Below are 21751 nucleotides of genomic sequence, written 5' to 3'. Positions count from 1 at the left end.
AGTGGTTGATAAAGTAAAGGATTAATTAAAAAAAAAACAAAACATCAAGGAAATGATCAAGACAAAAAAGCAGAAGATCCAGAGAAGAGGAAGCCATGACATTGTCATCTTTCTCAGAGAAGTTACACATGCCAAGATTTTGGTGAAACGTGCTTGGTGATTAATGTGATGGAGGACTGACAATGCCACCTGGAGAGTTTGTTCCAGAGGGTGTTAAGAACACTGATGATCTTGGAGATTGGATCAGGAAACACAACTGTGTGCTAAAACACACACACCAGCAGTTCAGTGGTACCAAAAGACTCAGCCCCATCTGCAAGGTGGTGAGAACCATTGCTGTCTGCTGTCATCACAGGTGAGGTCTTCAAACTCTTATTTATTCTTATAAATTAATTCTTATAATTTTACTGGTGTTGAGCTCATTTATGCAAAGCAGAGAATGTGTTTGCCAACAGCCACATAATGCTTTCAGGTAGAGAAGTTGTATTTTAACTTGGACATTCTCAGAGTTTTGGGTTTTTTTCCATTGACTGATGCCAATTATTTCCAGTCCAGGAGCATTTTTTACCATGAGAAAACAGATTTCAGGTAAGAGAAATTTGTTCAAAGCTGCTTGTAAAATGTGTTATTTGAAGATGAATGCTGTCAATCTCAAATCAATGTGATTAAAAGCAATTAGAGATGTGGATGTGATGGAGGTGTCAGATCTTTAGTCAGATCACTGCATGCAAGATGTGAGAAGCTGTGTTAATTTAATGCCAACCAAGGCTGTAGTATGCAATCCCAAGTGAATTTACATGCAGGAAAGGAGCAGTTATGGAAATGAAAACAAATAAAAAAAAGGCAAAATATTGCAAAACAAAATATTTTATTAGATGAAAACCAAACTATATGCAATATATATTAGTTATATTACATCTTTATAAACATTAGTGAGCACTCTCTCCCAGACACATTAAGGCAGTGGCATCAATTTCATTATCCCAAGATACAACATTTAAAAAATAGATACCTAAGTGATTTCCCTTAAACATGCACCAGACATCAGTAATCTTTACAGGAATTTCAGCTTGGGTTCAAACATTATTTCTGCTCCATTTGAGAGTTTGCAACAGAGAGAATCTCTTACTTCAAGCTCTAGCACTCTGAATTCTAACAGCTCATTCTGGTCTTTTGCATCTTGCACCTCATTCTTCAACTGATGCTCCTCTTGTTCCATCCTGTAAATCTAGGAGAAAAACACAAACACCATAACACCTTGTAAGCAATGCAGAAGAAACTCTGGAGAGTTATGAGCCAAAGGTTTAGAAAAAACTAATTATTTCAGTGTCTTGAAGATCAGGAAGGAACAGGGCAGCAGAAAGTGCTTGTGAGAACTGCCAGCAAAAAACAGTCCCAGAAAATGGTCCTGGAAGTAGTAAGGAAATTATCTTATATCTTAATGAGTTAAGAAATACAAGCTTACTGCTAAAATCAAGTGGATTATAGTAGATGACATGAAGAGTTGGGCAGACCGTTCCATTGCCTTTGCAGATCAAGACTCTTTACAGCGTTTGAAAGAATCGTGGAGAAGTTGTGATGCTTTCCTTTTAATTTTCCAGATTTGGGCCTTGGGGAGCTAACACTGACCAAACAGAAACTAAAATCTGACTATTCATTATGCCAAGAGCTTTGCTCTGCCATTGGGCTCAGCTGCATGATCTTTTTATTTGTATGGCATTAAACAGAAGTGTAACATCTGGCATAATGTCCTGCGATGCTTTGAGTACCCATTTGGCTCTGACTAAATTAAATCCAGCTGTAGCTACTTCTAGTCATGAATTATTCCTTGGTTATCTTATTTCTATTATATTAATGTTGAGCTAGTTATTAAAAATAACCTTTTTTTTTTACTTTCTCAGTACTGGCTAACTTTCCCACTAGGATCAGTGAAGCAGAAGGATGCTCAGCTCTGAGTACCAATATTTGGTACTTTCTGAGTTACAACATTTATAAGTTCATCAGTATTACCTGATGTGTAGAAAACTGGGAAAAAAATGGAAGGCTGAAAGGACCAGGCAGTTTTAGTAGTGATCAGGATAACAACAGTCTGTGGGTAGCTGACAAAATTCAAGATTTTCCATCAGACTCAGTATTTTAGGTTGTATTTTGTTGGACATGAGAACCATGAGAAGCTTGGCTTCTGCTCTAGGCTACAAAGCTTTTAATCCCTTTCCTTATAATAAGCAAAGAGCTGCTTCCATTCCCCAAAAGTACATATTGGGGCTTTAATCAAGAGACTTTTGCCCAAGTTTCTGTATCTGAAGAGAAATAAAGTAAGCCAGTTTCTCTGAGTACTCTCTGAGTTACAACATTTATAAGTCCATCAGTATTACCTAATGTGTGGAAAACTGGGAAAAAATGGAAGGCTGAAAGGATGAGGCAGTTTTAGTAGTGATCAGGATAACAACAGTCTGTGGGTAGCTGACAAAATTCAAGATTTTCCATCAGACTCAGTATTTTAGGTTGTATTTTGTTGGACATGAGAACCATCAGCCAGCTTGGCTTCTGCTCTAGGCTACAAAGCTTTTAATCCCTTTCCTTATAATAAGCAAAGAGCTGCTTCCATTCCCCAAAAGTACATATTGGGGCTTTAAGCAAGAGACTTTTGTCCAAGTTTCTGTATCTGAAGAGAAATAAAGTAAGCCAGTTTCTCTGAGTACTCTCTGAGTTACAACATTTATAAGTCCATCAGTATTACCTAATGTGTGGAAAACTGGGAAAAAAATGGAAGGCTGAAAGGACCAGGCAGTTTTAGTAGTGATCAGGATAACAACAGTCTGTGGGTAGCTGACAAAATTCAAGATTTTCCATCAGACTCAGTATTTTAGGTTGTATTTTGTTGGACATGAGAACCATGAGAAGCTTGGCTTCTGCTCTAGGCTACAAAGCTTTTAATCCCTTTCCTTATAATAAGCAAAGAGCTGCTTCCATACCCAAAAGTACATATTGGGACTTTAATCAGGAGACTTTTGCCCAAGTTTCTGTTTCTGAAGAGAAATAAAGTAAGCCAGTTTCATGCTGATGGTTCAGTGCTTCATCCATTCATTTCCTTGCATCATTCCTTTCATGGTAAAACACAACAACTGTGAAAATATTCACCCACCTTCTCTAGCAACTCCTGATTTGTTCTGATTAACAGCTGCTTTTCTTCTACCCATTTTGAATCCTATGAGGAAGAAGAAGATTAAATTATTAAAATTATATATATATTTTTTAAAGACAAATGGATAACAATAATTCAAAGATTTCACACATCACTGGACATGCAAGCATAAAAATGGTGACACACCAGAAAATAAAGCTTTCATAAGTACTTGAAGGATAAATAGCATTTTAAGCTACAGAGAAAACTGAAGATCCTTTTTTCCTGAAGCTGAATTTCCTGTTTCCTACTGCATTTCAGCTACACACCCACTCTAAAATCTATTCCATATGCAGTTTGTGGTGAACACAGTTATATATTTTATTATTTTAAAACCATTTACTCACTCAGCTTAACCCAAAACTGTTTCTATTGCAAAGATTTGGGAACTTTCTTGCAAAATCATCCCATTTGCAGTATTATAATGTCAATCTCAGTGGGGGAAAGGGAAGAAAAAGACTAAAAATGTAAGAATCAGGCTAGTGCTGCCTTTGGTAAGGGACTCCAGGCTGTGACAGGGAGGTGACAGAACCCACTCTGTGCTGCTTTTGAGAACCCAACTTCCATTTGATCACCTGTTCCAAGGCTGAACTTTGATTTTAGCTTTTTCCCTGGTTCAAAAGGCTTCACCAAAACTCCTTTTCCAGACCCAAAAACCTCACTGCCAGCCATAGCTGGACATTCAGATTTAATAGATCAGAACAGCTGAATTTGCTCTGTTCTCCCTTTCTAGATGGAAAATCCCTCTCCTATTACTCTACAAAGTTTAATAAACCAATATCTAGTATTTAATATGCCTGTTTAACTCCAGATCCACTTGGTTTCTAGCTAAAAAGGACAAGTTACTTAAAATCTAAATGTCTTTACTAAGTTATTAAGGCTCCATCTTTCTTTGCCAGGTATTTGCACACTGCAGCACCATGATACTTCCATGGAACCTGGATGTCACAGCCCATGAAAGAGTTCAAAACATCACCAAAAACTACTGAAAACAAGATTTAAAATATATATATTATATTCAGGTTACTTATTTTGCCTACTGTACACTACACTTACACATTTTACTGTTCTTCTTTTCCCTCTCCTGTCTCAAATTGGGCATTTTCACTTCCATGCTTTTCAGGGTTATGATGTTAGAAATATCATTCAAAAATAACAACAAAAAAAAATAAGGCATGACACCTGTCAATATCTTCTGAAACAAACAGAAGAAATGCTGAAGATAAAAATCCAATGTCCAGTTTAATGTTAAACCAGCATTTTACCAAGGAATGAACAAGGAGCTGCTCTCCTGGACTTGGGGCAGAAATCCCAACACATGTTCTACAGCTACATCAGACCTGGAAGTTCACATATTCCAGTTCACAAAAGGATTAATTAGCCCTATTAATAATTAACTTGTGTCTTCCTTGATGAAATTAATTCACCTTGACTCTCTGAAGAAATCTGAACTTCAGTGGGATTCAGTGGGACAAGAGAGAGATGAAATTCAAATAAATCCATCTGACACATCACACATTTCAGTATTTTGAGGTTTATTATACAGCACTAAAAGAATTTCTTCCCTGAATATAAAGTTTCTTATGCATGCACCTCAATGTACCCTGTAGAAATGTATTATTAATTTTTTTTTTCCCCCATCTAGAGCAATTCTGACAGATTGAGCTCATGGGATTAACCATAATTTAAAATCACATATGAATTGTTACAAGCCAAGCTTCAAATCACTTTTTATCAATAAGGTTTTCATCTCCTACTCTGGATTTGACTTCTGGAAAATTGTGAAGGTTTTTGCTGATTCTGTTTCCTAAAACTGCAAGGGCTAAAAAATCCCTGGGATAACACACAGCTCTTTTCATTGATTGTGTCCCTTTCAAAATCACTTTAGGCACCAAAAAGAAAAATAAAATTCACATGTATTATTAAATCATCACGACTACCATCACCAAATAGCAAATAAAAGAAATTCAAAAATCAGATAGTGCACCAAGAAGTCAGTTTAGCATCACAAGCATTTATTTTGTTGATTGGAAACACTCCTGGGACACGAGAACTGAGTAGGTGCTGCCACTTCCAGGAAAGTTAAGCCTCAGTGTACCACCAACCCACTAGAGAAAATCCTAGAATCATAGAATTGGCTGGGTTGGAAGGGACCTCAGAGATCATCAAGTCCAACCCTTGATCCACTCCCGCTGCAGTTCCCAGCCCATGGCACTCAGTGCCACATCCAGGCTCTTTGGAAATATCTCCAGACACGGAGAATCCACTACTTCCCTGGGCAGCCCATTCCAATGCCTGATCACCCTCTCCAGAAAGAAATTCTTTCTCATCTCCAACCTAAACCTCCCCTGGCACAACTTGAGACCCTGCCCTCTTGTCTTGCTGAGAGTTGCCTGGGAAAAGAGCCCAACCCCCCCCTGGCTCCAACCTCCTTTCAGGGAGTTGGAGAGAGTGATGAGGTCTCCCCTGAGCCTCCTCTTCTCCAGCCTCAACACCCCCAGCTCCCTCAGCCCTTCCTCACAGCAATTCTGCTGGATCCCTTCACAGCCTCCTTGCTCTTCTCTGGACCTGCTCCAGCACCTCAAGCTCCTTCCTGAGCTGAGGGGCCCAGAACTGGACACAGGACTCAAGCTGTGGCCTCCCCAGGGCTGAGCACAGGGGCAGAATCCCTTCCCTGGACCTGCTGGCCACGCTCTTCCTGAGCCAGCCCAGGATGCCATTGGCCTTCTTGGCCACCTGGGCACACTGCTGGCTCCTGTTCAGCTTCCTGGCAATCCAGACTCCCAGCTCCCTTTCTGCCACTCTGTGCCCAGCCTGGAGCTCCCCATGGGGTTGTTGTGGCCAAAGTGCAGGACCCGGCACTTGGCCGTGTTGAACCTCATCCCGTTGGGATCAGCCCAACTCTCCAGTCTGTCCAGGTCCCTCTGCAGAGCCCTCCTGCCTTCCAGCTGATATCACACTGCTCCCTCTCACAACCCTGTTGGCAATCTCAGGATTTTACTAAGGGAGATAAAGGTTGACAATTTGGTGATGAATCCCAAAAACTAGCAACCAATCCAATTCTAGTAACTCGTTTTAGCAAATTAATTTTAGTAACTAATCAAATTTCCAGGCAAATGTTTCTGACACACCAATTCAGGAAGCAAAACCACGGAAGAAATTTCTTACATGGGTACCCAGGTACATTTATCCTCTTTGCAAACACAGGACTTGCATTTTACACTCTAATTAATTCTAAATCTAATTAATATTTTCAACTACACAGCAATTTACTCACACCACCTTTATTAGTGACACATTAAAATGTCAGCAGTAGATCCTCAAGAGTTCTCAAGTTTCATCTTATTCTTCCAAAAGCTCAATTAGTCAATTTTTTTTGATAAATAACATATTCTCTTGTTTTAGTAAGATTTTACTTACTAATAATTTACTAAGGAAATTTGCTAGAAACAATTTTTATCCCCAATTTTGAACATGGTCCCAAAACCTCTGTATTCATACAGAAAACTTACAGAATTTTTTTCCTAGAGAGGTTAAACCATAAATAAAACAGTAGCATTAACTTGGCCTCATTCCTAGGTTCTTTTTATTCAATGCTAGCAGACCAGCAGTCTCTGAAATGTATACCTAGAGATGGTTGTACCTTATTTTAATACCCTACACTACCTGCAGTTTTTTAATTATTCTTGGAAAAAATAAAGTGTAAAATAACATCCTTTCCCCCCCCCCAGTTTTCTCAGTGTGTTCTAACAGTTAAGTGACTGGACAGATTTTAAATGCACTTCTGTAACTCCTGACTTCATTCCTCTACCTGAACAATGTGTGAAAGTCTTTTTTTTTTATTTTATTTTTCCATGCTACACAACAAAAATATTCCCTGGTGCATACATAGAACATTTTTTCTTTAATTAGAATTAGTAAATATATTAGAATTAGTAAATATAAACCAAATGGGAAACAGGAGAAAGGCCTTCAAATGCCAATGGGAAGAGAATTGACAAAGCATGACCATGCAGTTATTTCTCTATTTTGCTTTAGTGCATCATGTGTTGGGAAATCAATCTTTCATGGCTTTTTGTTTAGCCTATATTATTTATTTTTTTTAAAGTAACCAATTGAGCTGCATCAGGCACACCAGCAAGCAATGAAGATGGCAATGGCCCCACTGTGGAACTGGGGTACCATGTGTGAGAGTGACTTTTTTTTTTCATCTTTCCATGCTACACAACAAAAATATTCCCTGTTGGATACATAGAACATTTTTTCTTTAATTAGAATTAGTAAATATATTAGAATTAGTAAATATAAACCAAATGGGAAACAGGAGAAAGGCCTTCAAATGCCAATGGGAAGAGAATTGACAAAGCATGACCATGCAGTTATTTCTCTATTTTGCTTTAGTGCTGGGAAATCAATCTTTCTTGGCATTTTTTTTAGCCTATATTATATATTTTTTTTAAGTAACCAATTGAGCTGCATCAGGCACACCAGCAAGCAATGAAGATGGCAATGGCCCCACTGTGGAACTGGGGTACCATGTGTGAGAGTGACTTTTTTTTTTCATTTTTCTATGCTACACAACAAATATGTTCCCTGGTGCATATATAGAACCTTTTTTCTTTAATTAGAATTTATAGTAAATATAACTCAAATGGGAAACAGGAGAAAGGCCTTCAAATGCCAATGGGAAGAGAGTTTACAATGCATGACCATGCAGTTATTTCTCTATTTTGCTTTAGTGCATCATGTGTTGGGAAATCAATCTTATGTGGCTTTTTTTTTAGCCTATATTATATATTTTTTTTAAGTAACCAATTGAGCTGCATCAGGCACACCAGCAAGCAATGAAGATGGCAATGGCCCCACTGTGGAACTGGGGTACCATGTGTGAGAGTGACTTTTTTTTTTCATTTTTCTATGCTACACAACAAATATGTTCCCTGGTGCATATATAGAACCTTTTTTCTTTAATTAGAATTTATAGTAAATATAACTCAAATGGGAAACAGGAGAAAGGCCTTCAAATGCCAATGGGAAGAGAGTTTACAATGCATGACCATGCAGTTATTTCTCTATTTTGCTTTAGTGCATCATGTGTTGGGAAATCAATCTTATGTGGCTTTTTTTTAGCCTATATTATATATTTTTTTTAAGTAACCAATTGAGCTGCATCAGGCACACCAGCAAGCAATGAAGATGGCAATGGCCCCACTGTGGAACTGGGGTACCATGTGTGAGAGTGACTTTTCTTTCTCTAATTTTTCCATGCTACACAACAAATATGTTCCCTGGTGCATACATAGAACATTTTTTCTTTAATTAGAATTAGTAAATATATTAGAATTAGTAAATATAAACCAAATGGGAAACAGGAGAAAGGCCTTCAAATGACAATGGGAAGAGAATTGACAAAGCATGACCATGCAGTTATTTCTCTGTTTTGCTTTAGTGTTGGGAAATCAATCTTTCTTGGCATTTTTTTTAGCCTATATTATATATTTTTTTTAATTAACCAATTAAGCTGCATCAGGCACACCAGCAAGCAATGAAGATGGCAATGGCCCCACTGTGGAACTGGGGTACCATGTGTGAGAGTGACTTTTTTTTTTCATTTTTCTATGCTACACAACAAAAATATTCCCTGGTGCATATATAGAACCTTTTTTCTTTAATTAGAATTTATAGTAAATATAACTCAAATGGGAAACAGGAAAAAGGCCTTCAAATGCCAATGGGAAGAGAGCTTACAAAGCATGACCATGCAGTTATTTCTCTATTTTGCTTTAGTGCATCATGTGTTGGGAAATCAATCTTATGTGGCTTTTTTTTTAGCCTATATTATATATTTTTTTTAAGTAACCAATTGAGCTGCATCAGGCACACCAGGAAGCAATGAAGATGGCAATGGCCCCACTGTGGAACTGGGGTACCATGTGTGAGAGTGACTTTTCTTTTTCTAATTTTTCCATGCTACACAACAAATATGTTCCCTGGTGCATACATAGAACATTTTTTCTTTAATTAGAATTAGTAAATATATTAGAATTAGTAAATATAACCCAAATGGGAAACAGGAGAAAGGCCTTCAAATGACAATGGGAAGAGAATTTAAAGTGCATGACCATGCAGTTATTTCTCTGTTTTGCTTTAGTGTTGGGAAATCAATCTTATGTGGCATTTTTTTAGCCTATATTATATATTTTTTTTAAGTAACCAATTGAGCTGCATCAGGCACACCAGCAAGCAATGAAGATGGCAATGGCCCCACTGTGGAACTGGGGTACCATGTGTGGAAGTGACTTTTTTTTCATTTTTCTATGCTACACAACAAAAAGATTCCCTGGTGCATACATAGAACATTTTATCTTTAATTAGAATTTATAGTAAATATAACCCAAATGGGAAAGAGGAGAAAGGCCTTCAAATGCCAATGGGAAGAGAATTTAAAGTGCATGACCATGCAGTTATTTCTCTATTTTGCTCTAGTGTTGGGAAATCAATCTTTCATGGCTTTTTTTTTAGCCTATATTATATATATTTTTTTAAGTAACCAATTGAGCTGCATCAGGCACACCAGCAAGCAATGAAGATGGCAATGGCCCCACTGCATGCCAGGGAGAAAATGATGTGGCAGAGGACATTAAGAGAGCCTTTTACCTGTCCCTTCTCCATCAGAGCTTTCTCCAGGTCCTCAATTTTTGCCTGACACCTGAGAAGATCAGCTTGAAGTTGTTCTCGATTCTGGGGAAAGGGAAAAAAAAAACCAAAACTATCAGAAAAAGAGTCCTCAGGAACCTCTTGCAATGGTCATGACCCTTGAAGCTAATGCAGGGTGCACCCAGAAGGACATAAGAGGTCAACCCCCCCAGCAGTCACTTATCTACAGGTTTAAGATGTGTTTGAAACTGCAGAATAAAGGATATGAGGTGAAAATGGGGAAGCTTCCAGCACTATGGCTGGTGCCCATCTGGATGTTAAATTTTAGACATGCTCCTGGCTCCAAGGAGTTGGGAATAGAAGGAGTTTTGCCTCTAGTTTACTCAGCTTTATTTTTTTTTTTTGACACCACTGCTGCTCAGTGAATAGAGCTGGGGACTTAGAGCTCACCAGGTTCAGGATGAAGTGACATCTCTGCTGCCCCAGTTTGGAAAAGAAGCAAGCAAGATGTGGGCATGACTTCTGGTGACCTCATCTCTGCACTAAATGCTTCAGCACAGTGGAAAATAAATGAAAACAAAATACCTGCTTTCTAATACCTACATGGCAGGCATTGCTGGGATGATAAAAGCCAATTTCTTAAAAAGAGAGGAAACAATCACACATGCTGACCTACAGGAACAGTCAGCAATGTGCTTTTTAGTGGAAGAATACACTCAAACTGAGAGTTAAATTATTTAAAATAATATTATTTGATCTATTCCTACACTACGTTGACTTGAAAAACTTTCTTTGTCAAACCTGGGTCAGACTTTTAATAAATTTGCATGAAAAAAAAATACCTAAGTAGTTGTAACAACTTATTTTCCAATTCATTTGAAATCCATCATGTCCCTATCCAAAATGCAGGTTCAGTTTGGATAGAATTCTCCACAAAACTCTTTTACTCCCCAAATCTTTGGTATATAATTCATGCATAAAGCCTAATTTCTTGGTTCTGATTGCACCAGACAAATCTGTTATCACTTTACTAATCCTAGAATCATAGAATTGGCTGGGTTGGAAGGGACCTCAGAGATCATCGAGTCCAACCCTTTTACCACCATTGCGGTTGCTAGACCATGGCACTGAGTGCCTCCACTCCTCAAAACCCCCATGCTTTGCATTTCACTGCAAAGACATCTCCTGCTAGTCCATTTGTTTTCAGCTTTTTCAGTGATTTCAGAGTCAAAAGAAATTTGAGTTAAAAAAAATTACCCTTGCTTCTCTCTCTGCATCCAGGGTGCCACCAACTTGTTCCTGAAGCAGTGCATAAGCTCTTTGCAAAGCTTGGTACTCTCTTGTGAGCTGGCAGAACCTTAGTTCAGCTTCTTCTTTAGTTGTGCTCTTGATGAAAAGGAGGAAAAAAAAAGTGATTTTGTGTAAATAAAGATGATTATGGGTTTGTTTTTACAGACAGACTCACAAACACATCGACTCGTACCAAGCATCAAAGTTTAAAAGTTTAAAATACTAAAATCAGTGGAAATGGGAGGAAACTGGACATGGAAATGAGCAGAAATGGGGAGACACCAAAAAGGGGAAGAGTTCTGTGCACTGATTCCTTCTGCAACCCCAGAGCCACAGGGGCTTCAAAGGGGTTCATCCCATTTCTCATGCAAGTCCACTAACTAACTAACTATATAATTATATAACTAACTAGAGTTATACTTCAAAAGCCAGAAGATGTTGGGGTTTTATTACATTTATTTTAACCTGAAGCCCTTTTAATGTCTTCATTTTCTTTGAATTCTGTGCAACTGACACCAAGGCCTTTCCTATACTGCTGAAGGCAAGAAATGTCCTTCCCTTTCATTACTTTTTTGCTCCAAGGAACTCAAGCTCCAAGGAGAAGAGATTACAGTATTACTAGATATTAAATGGAGAAAGAAAAAAAAAAAGAAGCTTCTTGTGACTCAGGCACAAGTTGGTGAAGAGGAAATAGATGAAAAAGAGCATCCTCTAATTCATCCTTTGTCCTCAGCCCTGCAATCTCATAAACTGCTGCACAGTTTATCATGGAGCTGAGATAAAACATGTCAGGGGTATTTACTACCTATGATCATTTAAGCCTCAAGGAGTAGACAAAGTACAGGAAAAAAAACCCTGGTTGGATGAAAGCAGTCAAATAAATAAGGTTGAAAGGCAAACTATTGTAACTCTTGACTTCTGGCAAAGCAACGTGCCTGTTCTTTGCTTTTGAGTAGTAAGAAATGGTTTGAGAAAAACAATTTTCTCAGCCCCCCATCTGCCAAGGGGCAAGCAGAATATTATCTTATTAATTCTACTGAAATGACAGTGTATGGGTTAATGGATTTGAAACACAACAAAGCAAATCTCTGCCAAACCTTTCATAGTTCCTGGGGCAGAAGAGCTGAAAAAAACCCATTTATTCTGTATGTTAATTTTTATACAACTCGAGAACAAATCAGCTCCTACTTACATCTTCCAAATCTTCTTCTGGTGTTGCTGGTGTCCTGTCTGTTTTATCTGTGTTATATGAAGTTACAGATGATGTTTCTGAATCAAGAGACTCTTCATCAAATCCAAAAAATGTCTCCACAACATGCCTCTGCAAAGTTAGGTTTCCTTAGTTACTAGCAAATCCTTTGGAAAATCCCAACGAGCCAGGAAGCAGCAGCCAAGGGCTTCCCTGACCATTAGTTCAGTGTTTAGGAAGAAGAAAGGTTCCTATAGAAAACCTTTTTCTTTGATTAAATGAACCACTTTTCCACCTTTTTATAAGACCCTCTAGGAACTGAACTGCACATTTCCAATATAAGAAATAAAAGTTTCAGAGCTAATTACTAAAATCATACAGATCTGGCAAGATTCACAGCAGATGAATGCAAGAGCTGTTCAGAAGAAAGGAACTCAGTGCAACACAGCATCTAAGATGTGTAAGCAAAAGAAATACATTCCCTGCAGAACATGGAAAAAATATCATCATTCCCACTATTAAAAAGATTAAAAAGAGGCCAAATTATCACCTCTATTTTGCAAAACATGACTTAAAAGTATAAAATGTTGCTGTCCTGGTTTGGGCCAGGATAAAGGTGATTTTCTGTCTTGTACTTTTGCTTTTAGCTAAGTTTCTCAGACAGTGTGTGCTTCTAGGACTGATAACACTTGATGTTTAGAGTTACTGCTAGAGCCTGGTGTGCAGAGCCAAGGACACTGCTCAGCTCTGAGGAAAACATTTTACCATCCAGGAGGACAAAGAGGTCCCACCTCAGCCCTCCTTTGGGGAGGAACAGACAAGATAGATGCCAGAATTGACCAGAGGATTCCATCCCATACACCTCATACTCAGGATAAATTTGAGGCATCACAAGGGCCGAGCCAGATCTTTTCCGGATCTTTTCCTGTTTTCCTGCTTCCCTTCCTTCACCCGGCATCCTGGAAGGATTCCATCCCTTCCTCTGCTTGTGCTCCTGATCCATCCCAGCCCATATCTGTGTGTTCCTGCCTCCAGCTCCCAACTGCTGCCGACTCCAGGATTCCAGCCTGGACTTTCCCAGGGCTGCCCTGCAGCCTCGGTGGTGACGTGAGAGTTATTGGGGAAAAGGGGGGAGGAATGTGGTTTCCATTTTCCTGTATATTTGCATATATTTAGTAATTTCTCCTATTTATCATTACTGTTTCATTAAAGTTGTGTAGTTTAGTTTCCAACCCATCAGTCTCTCTCCCTTATTCTCTCTCCTTTCTCTATCAAGGAGAGAGAGAGATTAATAGAGAGCGTCTGTTATTCGGTTTAATTGCCGGGCCAGTGTTAAACCCTGACAGTTGCTTTTCATTTATTTTTTTCAATACCAGCATTCTTAATTTTCTCAAGGTTTGCTCTAATACAATAACTTTTCCAAAAAAAAAACAAACCCAACCCTATGCTTAGGGACAACCATCCAGCACTTCAAGAAAAGCTGAAAGCCAAGAACTGTCAAATCCTATTCAGACTCCCTACAGTATTTGGATTTATGAACAAAAGGCATAATTATTTTTAATTTTTTAAAATTTTATTTTAAATCTCAATTTTTTATTTTTTTTATTTTATTTTAAATCCTAGAATCATAGAATGGTTTGGGTTGGAAGGGACCTTAAAGCTCATCCAGTCCCAACCCCCTGCATGGGCAGGGACACCTCCCACCAGCTCAGGTTGCTCCAAGCCCCATCCAACCTGGACTTGGACACTGCCAGAGGACTGAGCAGCCACAACTTCTCTGGGAAAAATGTTCCAGTGTCTCATCACCTTCCCAGGGAAGAATTTAGCCTTAATTTCTAACTTAAATCTCCCCTCTTCCTTAAATCTTCCCCTTTAAAGCTGTTTCCTCTCCTCACTCTAAGCCCTTGTAAAAAGTCTGTGATGTCCTCAGTCCTTCCTCAGATGCTTTTTGAAAGAATTCCTTACAATCCATGTTATTATGAATAAATACAAGGAAAATTAGATGGCTGAATTTTTTTTATACTTATTGAATAACTGAGAAGATACTGACCATCAGTTGCTTATTTCAGAAACACTGTGGTAAATTGTCCTGAAATTAATTACTCCTTTCTGTTCATTTATCATCTTGTGGAGGAGTTAATTTCCACAGAAAGAGAGATAAGCTCTTTGACCATAAAGTTATCCACAGCAAAGCCAGAACAAAACAGAAAAAGGGGAAAAAAAGGCCCTGGATTCATACAAAGTTTGTTGATCACTGTCATAAGTAATTAGGAATAAATAGAACACAAAGTCCCAGGGAGATTCCATGGGGTTTTGTAGCTATACATTATTTTCAGTCCAGCTTCAAACTTTTCTTAATAATGGGAACACTCTCAATTAACTTAAGGATGCATTTAGATTCATTTGTGTATTAACCACTAAATCTTAACTTTAAAACTGATTAAACAATCCTGTAAACTGATGAAAGAATCTGACTGAAATTCTGATTTCCACTGATCACTGCCATGCCTCTAGCAGGACTTACATCAATGTTTTCAAATAGTTTAAAAGTAAAATCATTCCTAATGCCTTCAGAACTCAAGTATTAACAATTCTACTCAAGCCTGGTGGTTAGTAAGCACCAAATTTAGAATATTATCAATCAATAGTGACACAGAGACCCTATTATATGCAAATTTCAGTATGCCCTCATGTTTTAATGGCTTGGATTAAATATATCAATGTATAAATAATCTGATTTTGCTGTTGCTAAAGCATTCTCCACATTTAGAGCTCTCATTTTCAAGCCCTTGATGATGAAAATGATTCCAGATGAATTTCCTGGCAATGCAATCAGCTGAGCTAATCAGTCACTTCTTACCTTCCTGCTTATATGTCACTTCTTGGCAGCCAGAAAAATACAGGCACACCAAAGCACAGAGGCAGATAAAGAAAGAAAAATATAAAACAAGGAAAATGAACATTGGAGCAGTGTGCAGGCTTTCTGCTCTCACAAAAGCAGCTTAGTTATTTCAAGAAACAAATCCACAGGGTCCTGCAGCTTCCCAACACACTGGGCAACTTCTTCTCAAATGCAGGATGCCATCAAGTAAAGAATGACTGTAACTCCACTCTGTGTGTCAAAAGAAAGAAAAAATACTCTTTGCTGGGTAATTTCACTGTGGAAACTGAAGGGGGAAAAAAAAATAAAAAGAAAAAAATACTTGAAAAAAGGATGCTGTGATCAGCAACAGATTCACCTCTGGTAAAGCTTCTTCCTAAGAAATCAACAGTTTAGGCACCTTCACTTCAGAGAAAATGAGCTGACAGAGCCTGAGGACAGAGCCTTTGCACTCCTGAAGATCTCACAGAGGTTGTAAAGCCCCAATGCACCTCCAGCTCCTTTCCCAGGGCACCCCAAACCCCACAGGAGTTCTCAGGACTCTGATGCCCTGGGTAATGAAAGGATGCTCAGAGCAAAGCTATGCTAGCAACAGTAACCCAGTAACTCCACTCTGTGTGTCAAAAGAAAAGAAAAAATACTCTTTGCTGGGTAATTTCACTGTGGAAACTGAAGGGGAAAAAATAAAAAAAAAAACAATACTTGAAAAAAGGATGCTGTGATCAGCAACAGATTCACCTCTGGTACAGCTTCTTCCTAAGAAATCAACAGCTCAGGCACCTTTACATCAGAGAAAATGAGCTGACAGAGCCTGAGGACAGAGCCTTTGCACTCCTGAAGATCCCACAGAGGTTGTAAAGCCCCAATGCACCTCCAGCTCCTTTCCCAGGGCACCCCAAACCCATTGCCAGCCCTGTTCTCAGGACTCCGATGCCCTGGGTAATTAAAATGATGCTCAGGGCAAAGCTATGCTAGCAACAGTAACCCAGTAACTCCACTCTGTGTGTCGAAAGAAAAGAAAAAATACTCTTTTTTGGGTAATTTCACAACTGAAGGGGGGAAAAAAAAGAAAAAATACTTGAAAAAAAGGATGCTGTGAACAGCAGAAGGTTCACCCCTGGTGTATCTTTTCCTAAGAAATCAAATGGCACACATCCATCAGCTCAGGCACCTTCACTTCAGAGAAAATGAGCTGACAGAGCCTGAGGACAGAGCCTTTGCACTACTGAAGATCTCACAGAGGTTGTAAAGCCCCACTGCACCTCCAGCTCCTTTCCCAGGGCACCCCAAACCCATTGCCAGCCTTGTTCTAAGGACTGCTATGCCCTGGGTAATGGAAAGGATGCTCAGGACAAAGCTATGCTAGCAACAGTAACCCAGGGCACCTACAGAGCTCCAGAAGTAACACAGAGATCTCAAGGCAAAAAAAAATAAATAAAATTCCCTTGGTATTTTCAACAGCTTCTCAGCTGAACTGATGCTCTTAGAGCCAAATCAGAGAGAGAAGAGGCTTCAAAAATTACATCATTAGGTACATAAATATATTTCACTTGATATCCTGTTTCTAAATTAGCTCTTAACACCCAAACTTTCAGCTATAGCAGAAGAAAGAACAGCTCAAGGTTACTGTGTATATATTTGGTACCTAACAGCCTCCCATTTGTATGCAGGATTTGTTGGTGCTTCTCAATTTTTCTTCCTTCTCCTATAGAAGACAAATCATTTGGAGCATAACAAAGAAATGAGCAAGGAGAGAGATTTCTGAGCAGGGGCATCACAGAACTCAGAGCAGTAACAAAGCACCACCTGGAGGTCACTGGGAATACACTCAGCAGAACACACGGCCTACAACAACCCATTTCTGCAAGAATGCTCCTCAAACTACCCAAGAGATTTTTTATGATCATTATAATCATCAATTTGAGATGATTACACCCAGCTTTCCAGTCTTCACTTCCATTTTTTCCCTACTTAGCCCACTTCCCTCCCCTTCAAACACTCCTGGGTGCTGCTGTTTGAAAAACATTATTCAACAAAAATTAATTACTCGTGTTACAATCAACACTAAAGGTCCACTCAGGTTTCTGCAATCTAAATTCTTCTCTTGGCATCCTAAAACAAAGCAGTTACTACAGAAAAATATTTATAATCTTATTATTTAAGAACTATCACTTCAATAGCATCCCTAGCATCAGTTGGAGTTTTCAGTTGGGATTAAGCAGTAACTTGGTGCAAGTGTTTTAGAGAGTGGATTTTCTTTAAAAGGACTGAGCATTGGTCCAGCTTTTTCCTAAGAAATCAAATGGCACACATCCATTACCTCAGGCACCTTCACTTCAGAGAAAATGAGCTGACAGAACCTGAGGACAGAGCCTTTGCACTCCTGAAGATCCCACAGAGGTTGTAAAGCCCCACTGCACCTCCAGCTCCTTTCCCAGGGGACAGGAATGGCAGTCAGTCCAAATTACATCATTTGGACCTCAAGCCACCTGAATAGGCTAAAAGTTTAATTATAGTGCTTATTTAAAACAGAACCCAAAGCCCCCACACTTGTGCAGAGTGTAAAACTTGCAGCTCTTGAATTATCCTAAGAAAACCTTAAGTACTCTGTAGGAAAACCAGGAGAACTCCATAAAATTTTACCAAGTGGAGCTGTAATTTCAGGCAATACTGGTGACACTGTTGACAACAACCAAAATGTATGGAAAAATCAAAAGTGTGCTCACCTTTGGAGGCTTCAGACTTTTCCTCCTCTGTTTTTTAGACCGTAATAACCGTTCCCTTTCCTGGAAGAAAAGAAGAATACTTTGGTATGGGTTTCTTTTATAGATATGTATCTGTATGCAACTAGCACAAAGAAATATCACTCAGCTTTTCTTAAAGCCTATATTAAAATTAACTCAAAGATAAGGCCTTTATATTTCTGAATAATGCCATCTTGGTCTAACATCCCTCTGCACTGCAGCTTTAGTCCTGTAGCCAACAAACTTTCAGCCATTCATTTTACACCCTTGATGAGAAGCTGGCAAGAAAAGGGTTTGTGAAACACTGGGCACAGATTTCTGACAGTTCTTTTGACCCTTTTAAAAGCTCACTATGGAAACAGAATTCCAAGTTCTCACACTCCAATGTTTAACCATCCTGAAGAAGCAGGTTGGTAGCCAAAAAAATGAGTCCAGGCTTAGTAGTTAGAAGTCATTTTATCAGGCATAAATTCTGATATTCTGCAGTGTTACACATGATGTGGCCCTGCAGGAAAAATTCTCAAATCCAAAAGCATTCCTTTCACTTTATCAGCTTTGTCACTGCCTTTTCTCTCCTGTGACCTTGGTCATAATTAAATATACCACAATATGAGAACTGGGAAAATGCATGATTTAGGAAAATTAAAGCCCAAAAATACTGCCTTGAATTCTAAAGGATAAGACAAGAAAGAGCAGGCATAATACAGGAGAGGACCAGCAAAAAAAAACAACACATAAAGCAGGTGATCTGCCTCCTCCTTGCCTGTTTTTTCTGATTCTTTCCTTCTCTCTGCATCACTGTTAGCAACACCTCTCTTTTAAAAGAATGAAAGCAGCTCCTGATGCTTCTTCATCAGTTATTGCTCACTGCATGGTATTATTTTCAGTTATTTGCTTCATATTCTGTTCTGAAACTGGACACAGAGGAAGCTCCCAATGGAAATGGCAATTAAAAAAAAAATCATCTTTGTCAGGACTTCATTCCAGGAACAGTTTTGGAAAATAAGAAATAATTCAGAAAATCACAATAAATGATATAGCACCTTTAACACATGGGGTATTTTTCCAGAATAAGGAAAAAATGATGATTGCTGAGGTACAAAGGAGCAGGGATTTCAACCTGCAGGATAATTCTCTAGGAAGCTCAAGCTGAAAACTCAAAGTTGAATTTTAGTGTTGAAGAATCATCCTCCCTCCTCAGGCACCCACTGAAGGAATGGTCCCTACTTAAACCTGGCTCTCCTGCATCTGAAGCAGGTACCCAAACATTTAGAGAACCTGGCCAGTCTTCTCACCCTTTTCTTTCCTCTTATTTCAGTGAAGAATGAAAAATCACTGAAAATCCCCTATTTCTTCCAATTTCTATTCTTCTTTGTAAGATAATTTACTGTCTTGATGATCCACCAACCTACCAGAGCCATAATCCCAATCACAAAACACCCTTTGCTGAACTACCAGCATCTGGACAGCTTTCCCTATAAAAACTGGCCAGAAAACCACTGCTGTAGAACTGAAATTTATATGGTTTTAACAGCATGAAAGACACCCTGAAAACAACACCTCTGATCTACTCAGACAACCCTATTGCCTGCCATCCTTTCTCTGTATCACACTGGGCTCAGCTGCAGGTAAGCTGATTTTTCCATTAATCAGGTATGTGACATGGGGTTTATTCTTGAGAATTATGAACCATTTTTATCCTGTAAAGGTGTGGTTTGAGCCAGAAAAGGGAGCTGTAAAACACAAGGGAAGTGCAGAGATCCACTGCATCCAAACAGGAGGTGAAGCATCACTTTGTTTGGACTGCCAACCAAAGCAGTACCCTGGTTCACAATTTCACTTATTTCTGACAGTGACAAAGTATCTGGAATTAGGAGACAGAGCAAAAATGAAGCCATATTTTTCAATATTTATTTTACTTTCACACTAAACACAAGTAAATATTAATTGACCAAAGTCTGGATACAATGAATTTCCTCCGATTACTCATTGAGACAGTAAAAAAAGAGAATCCTTTTACACCCACTTTATACTGAAAGAAGAGGTTTTATTAAATTCTGAGTATATGGCAGATATCACATCACAGTCTCTGCCTATTTGGAAGGTGAAGCATCACTGCTCTGTGAATCAGCCCCTACCTCCCAGTGTCTGAGTAACATCCTGCTGCTTGTGACACTGGAGAATGCATCCAGACCTCAATTTTTAGCACTGATTCCAAGGGAAAACCTAGGTCAAAATCTCAGAAGAACTGCCTAGAATACAGACAATGTTCCAGGCAGAGTGATAAAATGTTGTTTCATCTTTTGGGTTCTTTTTTTTATTTCAATGTTGATTCCAACTGTTTAATTTTTATTTGGACAGAATGAACTTAGATTTGTTTTATCACTTCACAGCAGTCAGCAGGGCCATTTGAGATGCTCTGGGACACTCTGCCTGAGTTCCACCTCCTGCTCCAGAAGGCCAGAGGACTCAGAGATAATAAAACATTTGACAGTACCAGAAGAGGGCATCACATGTTGCACTAAATAGCTCCAGGCAGCTCCAAGACAACTCAGAAACATCCTGATCAGTCGGTGCAAATATCTATGAGCATCAGAAGGGGTCTTCTATGCTGCTACCTTTGTTGGGATGATGCATGGATATTTCTCTCCATTTGTTCTAAAGACAGCCAGTGTGTTGCCAGCTGAGTTAGAGATGCTTAGTTAGGTGGAAGGAATGTCAGCCTCCACATTCCTTTTGCTTTAGAAGAACTTTAAGCTCAAGAGAGGGGTTTGATTTGCACCGGGGTCTCTATCCAACACCTTTCAGCCATTCAATTTTGAAAAAAAAAATGTCCTTTCCTCCAAGTTCCTCAGCTGCTGACAGCCAATTTTACAAGCACCAGGGATGCACCAATCCACTTTTTAAATCCATAAGAGGCAAATGTTTTAAAATCCAGAGATCCACACACATTCTGCAGCAATTTGTTGGCGACCCGAGAAATCCCAAGAACCCTTGGATGCCAAAGAACTATTCCTGTACCACTACAACAACTGGAGTTAAAACACTGCTCTGAAATGGCTACAATGCCTACAGACGTGTGTGCATGCAGGTGTTTACACCAGTCAGAAGCATTACCACTGTCAGATCATCAATAACATGCTGCTGCTCCTTGACTTGCAGTCGAAGGAATTCAATTTCTTGCTCCTCCCGTGTGCTGCTGAGATCATTCAAGGACGTGTGCCTCTTCAGGGCTGGTTGGGCAGATAACTTCTCTTTCTACAGAAAAATTAAAATAAAAAAAAAACCCAAAACTGTAAAACATAAAGAGCATTTTAAAGTGTCTTCCCAGAACGGAAGGAAAATTCTCATGAAGAAGTAGTAATCAAGAATTCACTGGACTCATCAGTCCAATATAAATAAGGTTTCTATGAAGTCATAATCAAGAATTCACTGGACTCATCACTCCAATATAAACAAGGCTTCTATGAAGTCATAATCAAGAACTCATTGAACTCATCAGTCCAATATAAATAAGGTATCTATGAAGTCATAATCAAGAATTCATTGGACTCATCAGTCCAATATAAATAAAGCTTCTATGAAGTCATAAACAAGAACTCATTGAACTCATCAGTCCAATATAAATAAGGTATCTATGAAGTCATAATCAAGAATTCATTGGACTCATCAGTCCTATATAACTAAGGCTTCTATGAAGTCATAATCAAGAATTCATTGGACTCATCAGTCCAATATAAACAAGGCTTCTATGAAGTCATAATCAAGAACTCATTGGACTCATCAGTCCAATATAAATAAGGCTT

At 38.8% G+C, this 21751-nt stretch overlaps 1 protein-coding gene across 1 annotated transcript in view; it reads right to left on the bottom strand.

Moving 5' to 3' along the window:
- JAKMIP1 (janus kinase and microtubule interacting protein 1) overlaps positions 1–21751 on the bottom strand; it is an 86064-nt gene that overhangs the window by 33178 nt on the left and 31135 nt on the right. The window contains exons 7-13 of the mRNA XM_030449674.1: positions 21063–21203; positions 17928–17987; positions 12324–12452; positions 11099–11227; positions 9842–9925; positions 3146–3208; positions 1130–1228 (exon numbers count right to left, since the gene is read on the bottom strand). Coding sequence (XP_030305534.1) covers positions 1130–1228; positions 3146–3208; positions 9842–9925; positions 11099–11227; positions 12324–12452; positions 17928–17987; positions 21063–21203 — 705 coding nt within the window. The remainder of the gene's footprint in view (positions 1–1129; positions 1229–3145; positions 3209–9841; positions 9926–11098; positions 11228–12323; positions 12453–17927; positions 17988–21062; positions 21204–21751) is intronic.

The sequence above is a fragment of the Calypte anna genome, chromosome 4A, assembly GCF_003957555.1.
Source record: "Calypte anna isolate BGI_N300 chromosome 4A, bCalAnn1_v1.p, whole genome shotgun sequence".
NCBI classification, from domain to species: Eukaryota; Metazoa; Chordata; class Aves; order Apodiformes; family Trochilidae; genus Calypte; species Calypte anna.
The sequence above is the reverse complement of the archived record's forward strand: the minus strand, read 5'-3'. Positions and strand labels throughout refer to the sequence as shown.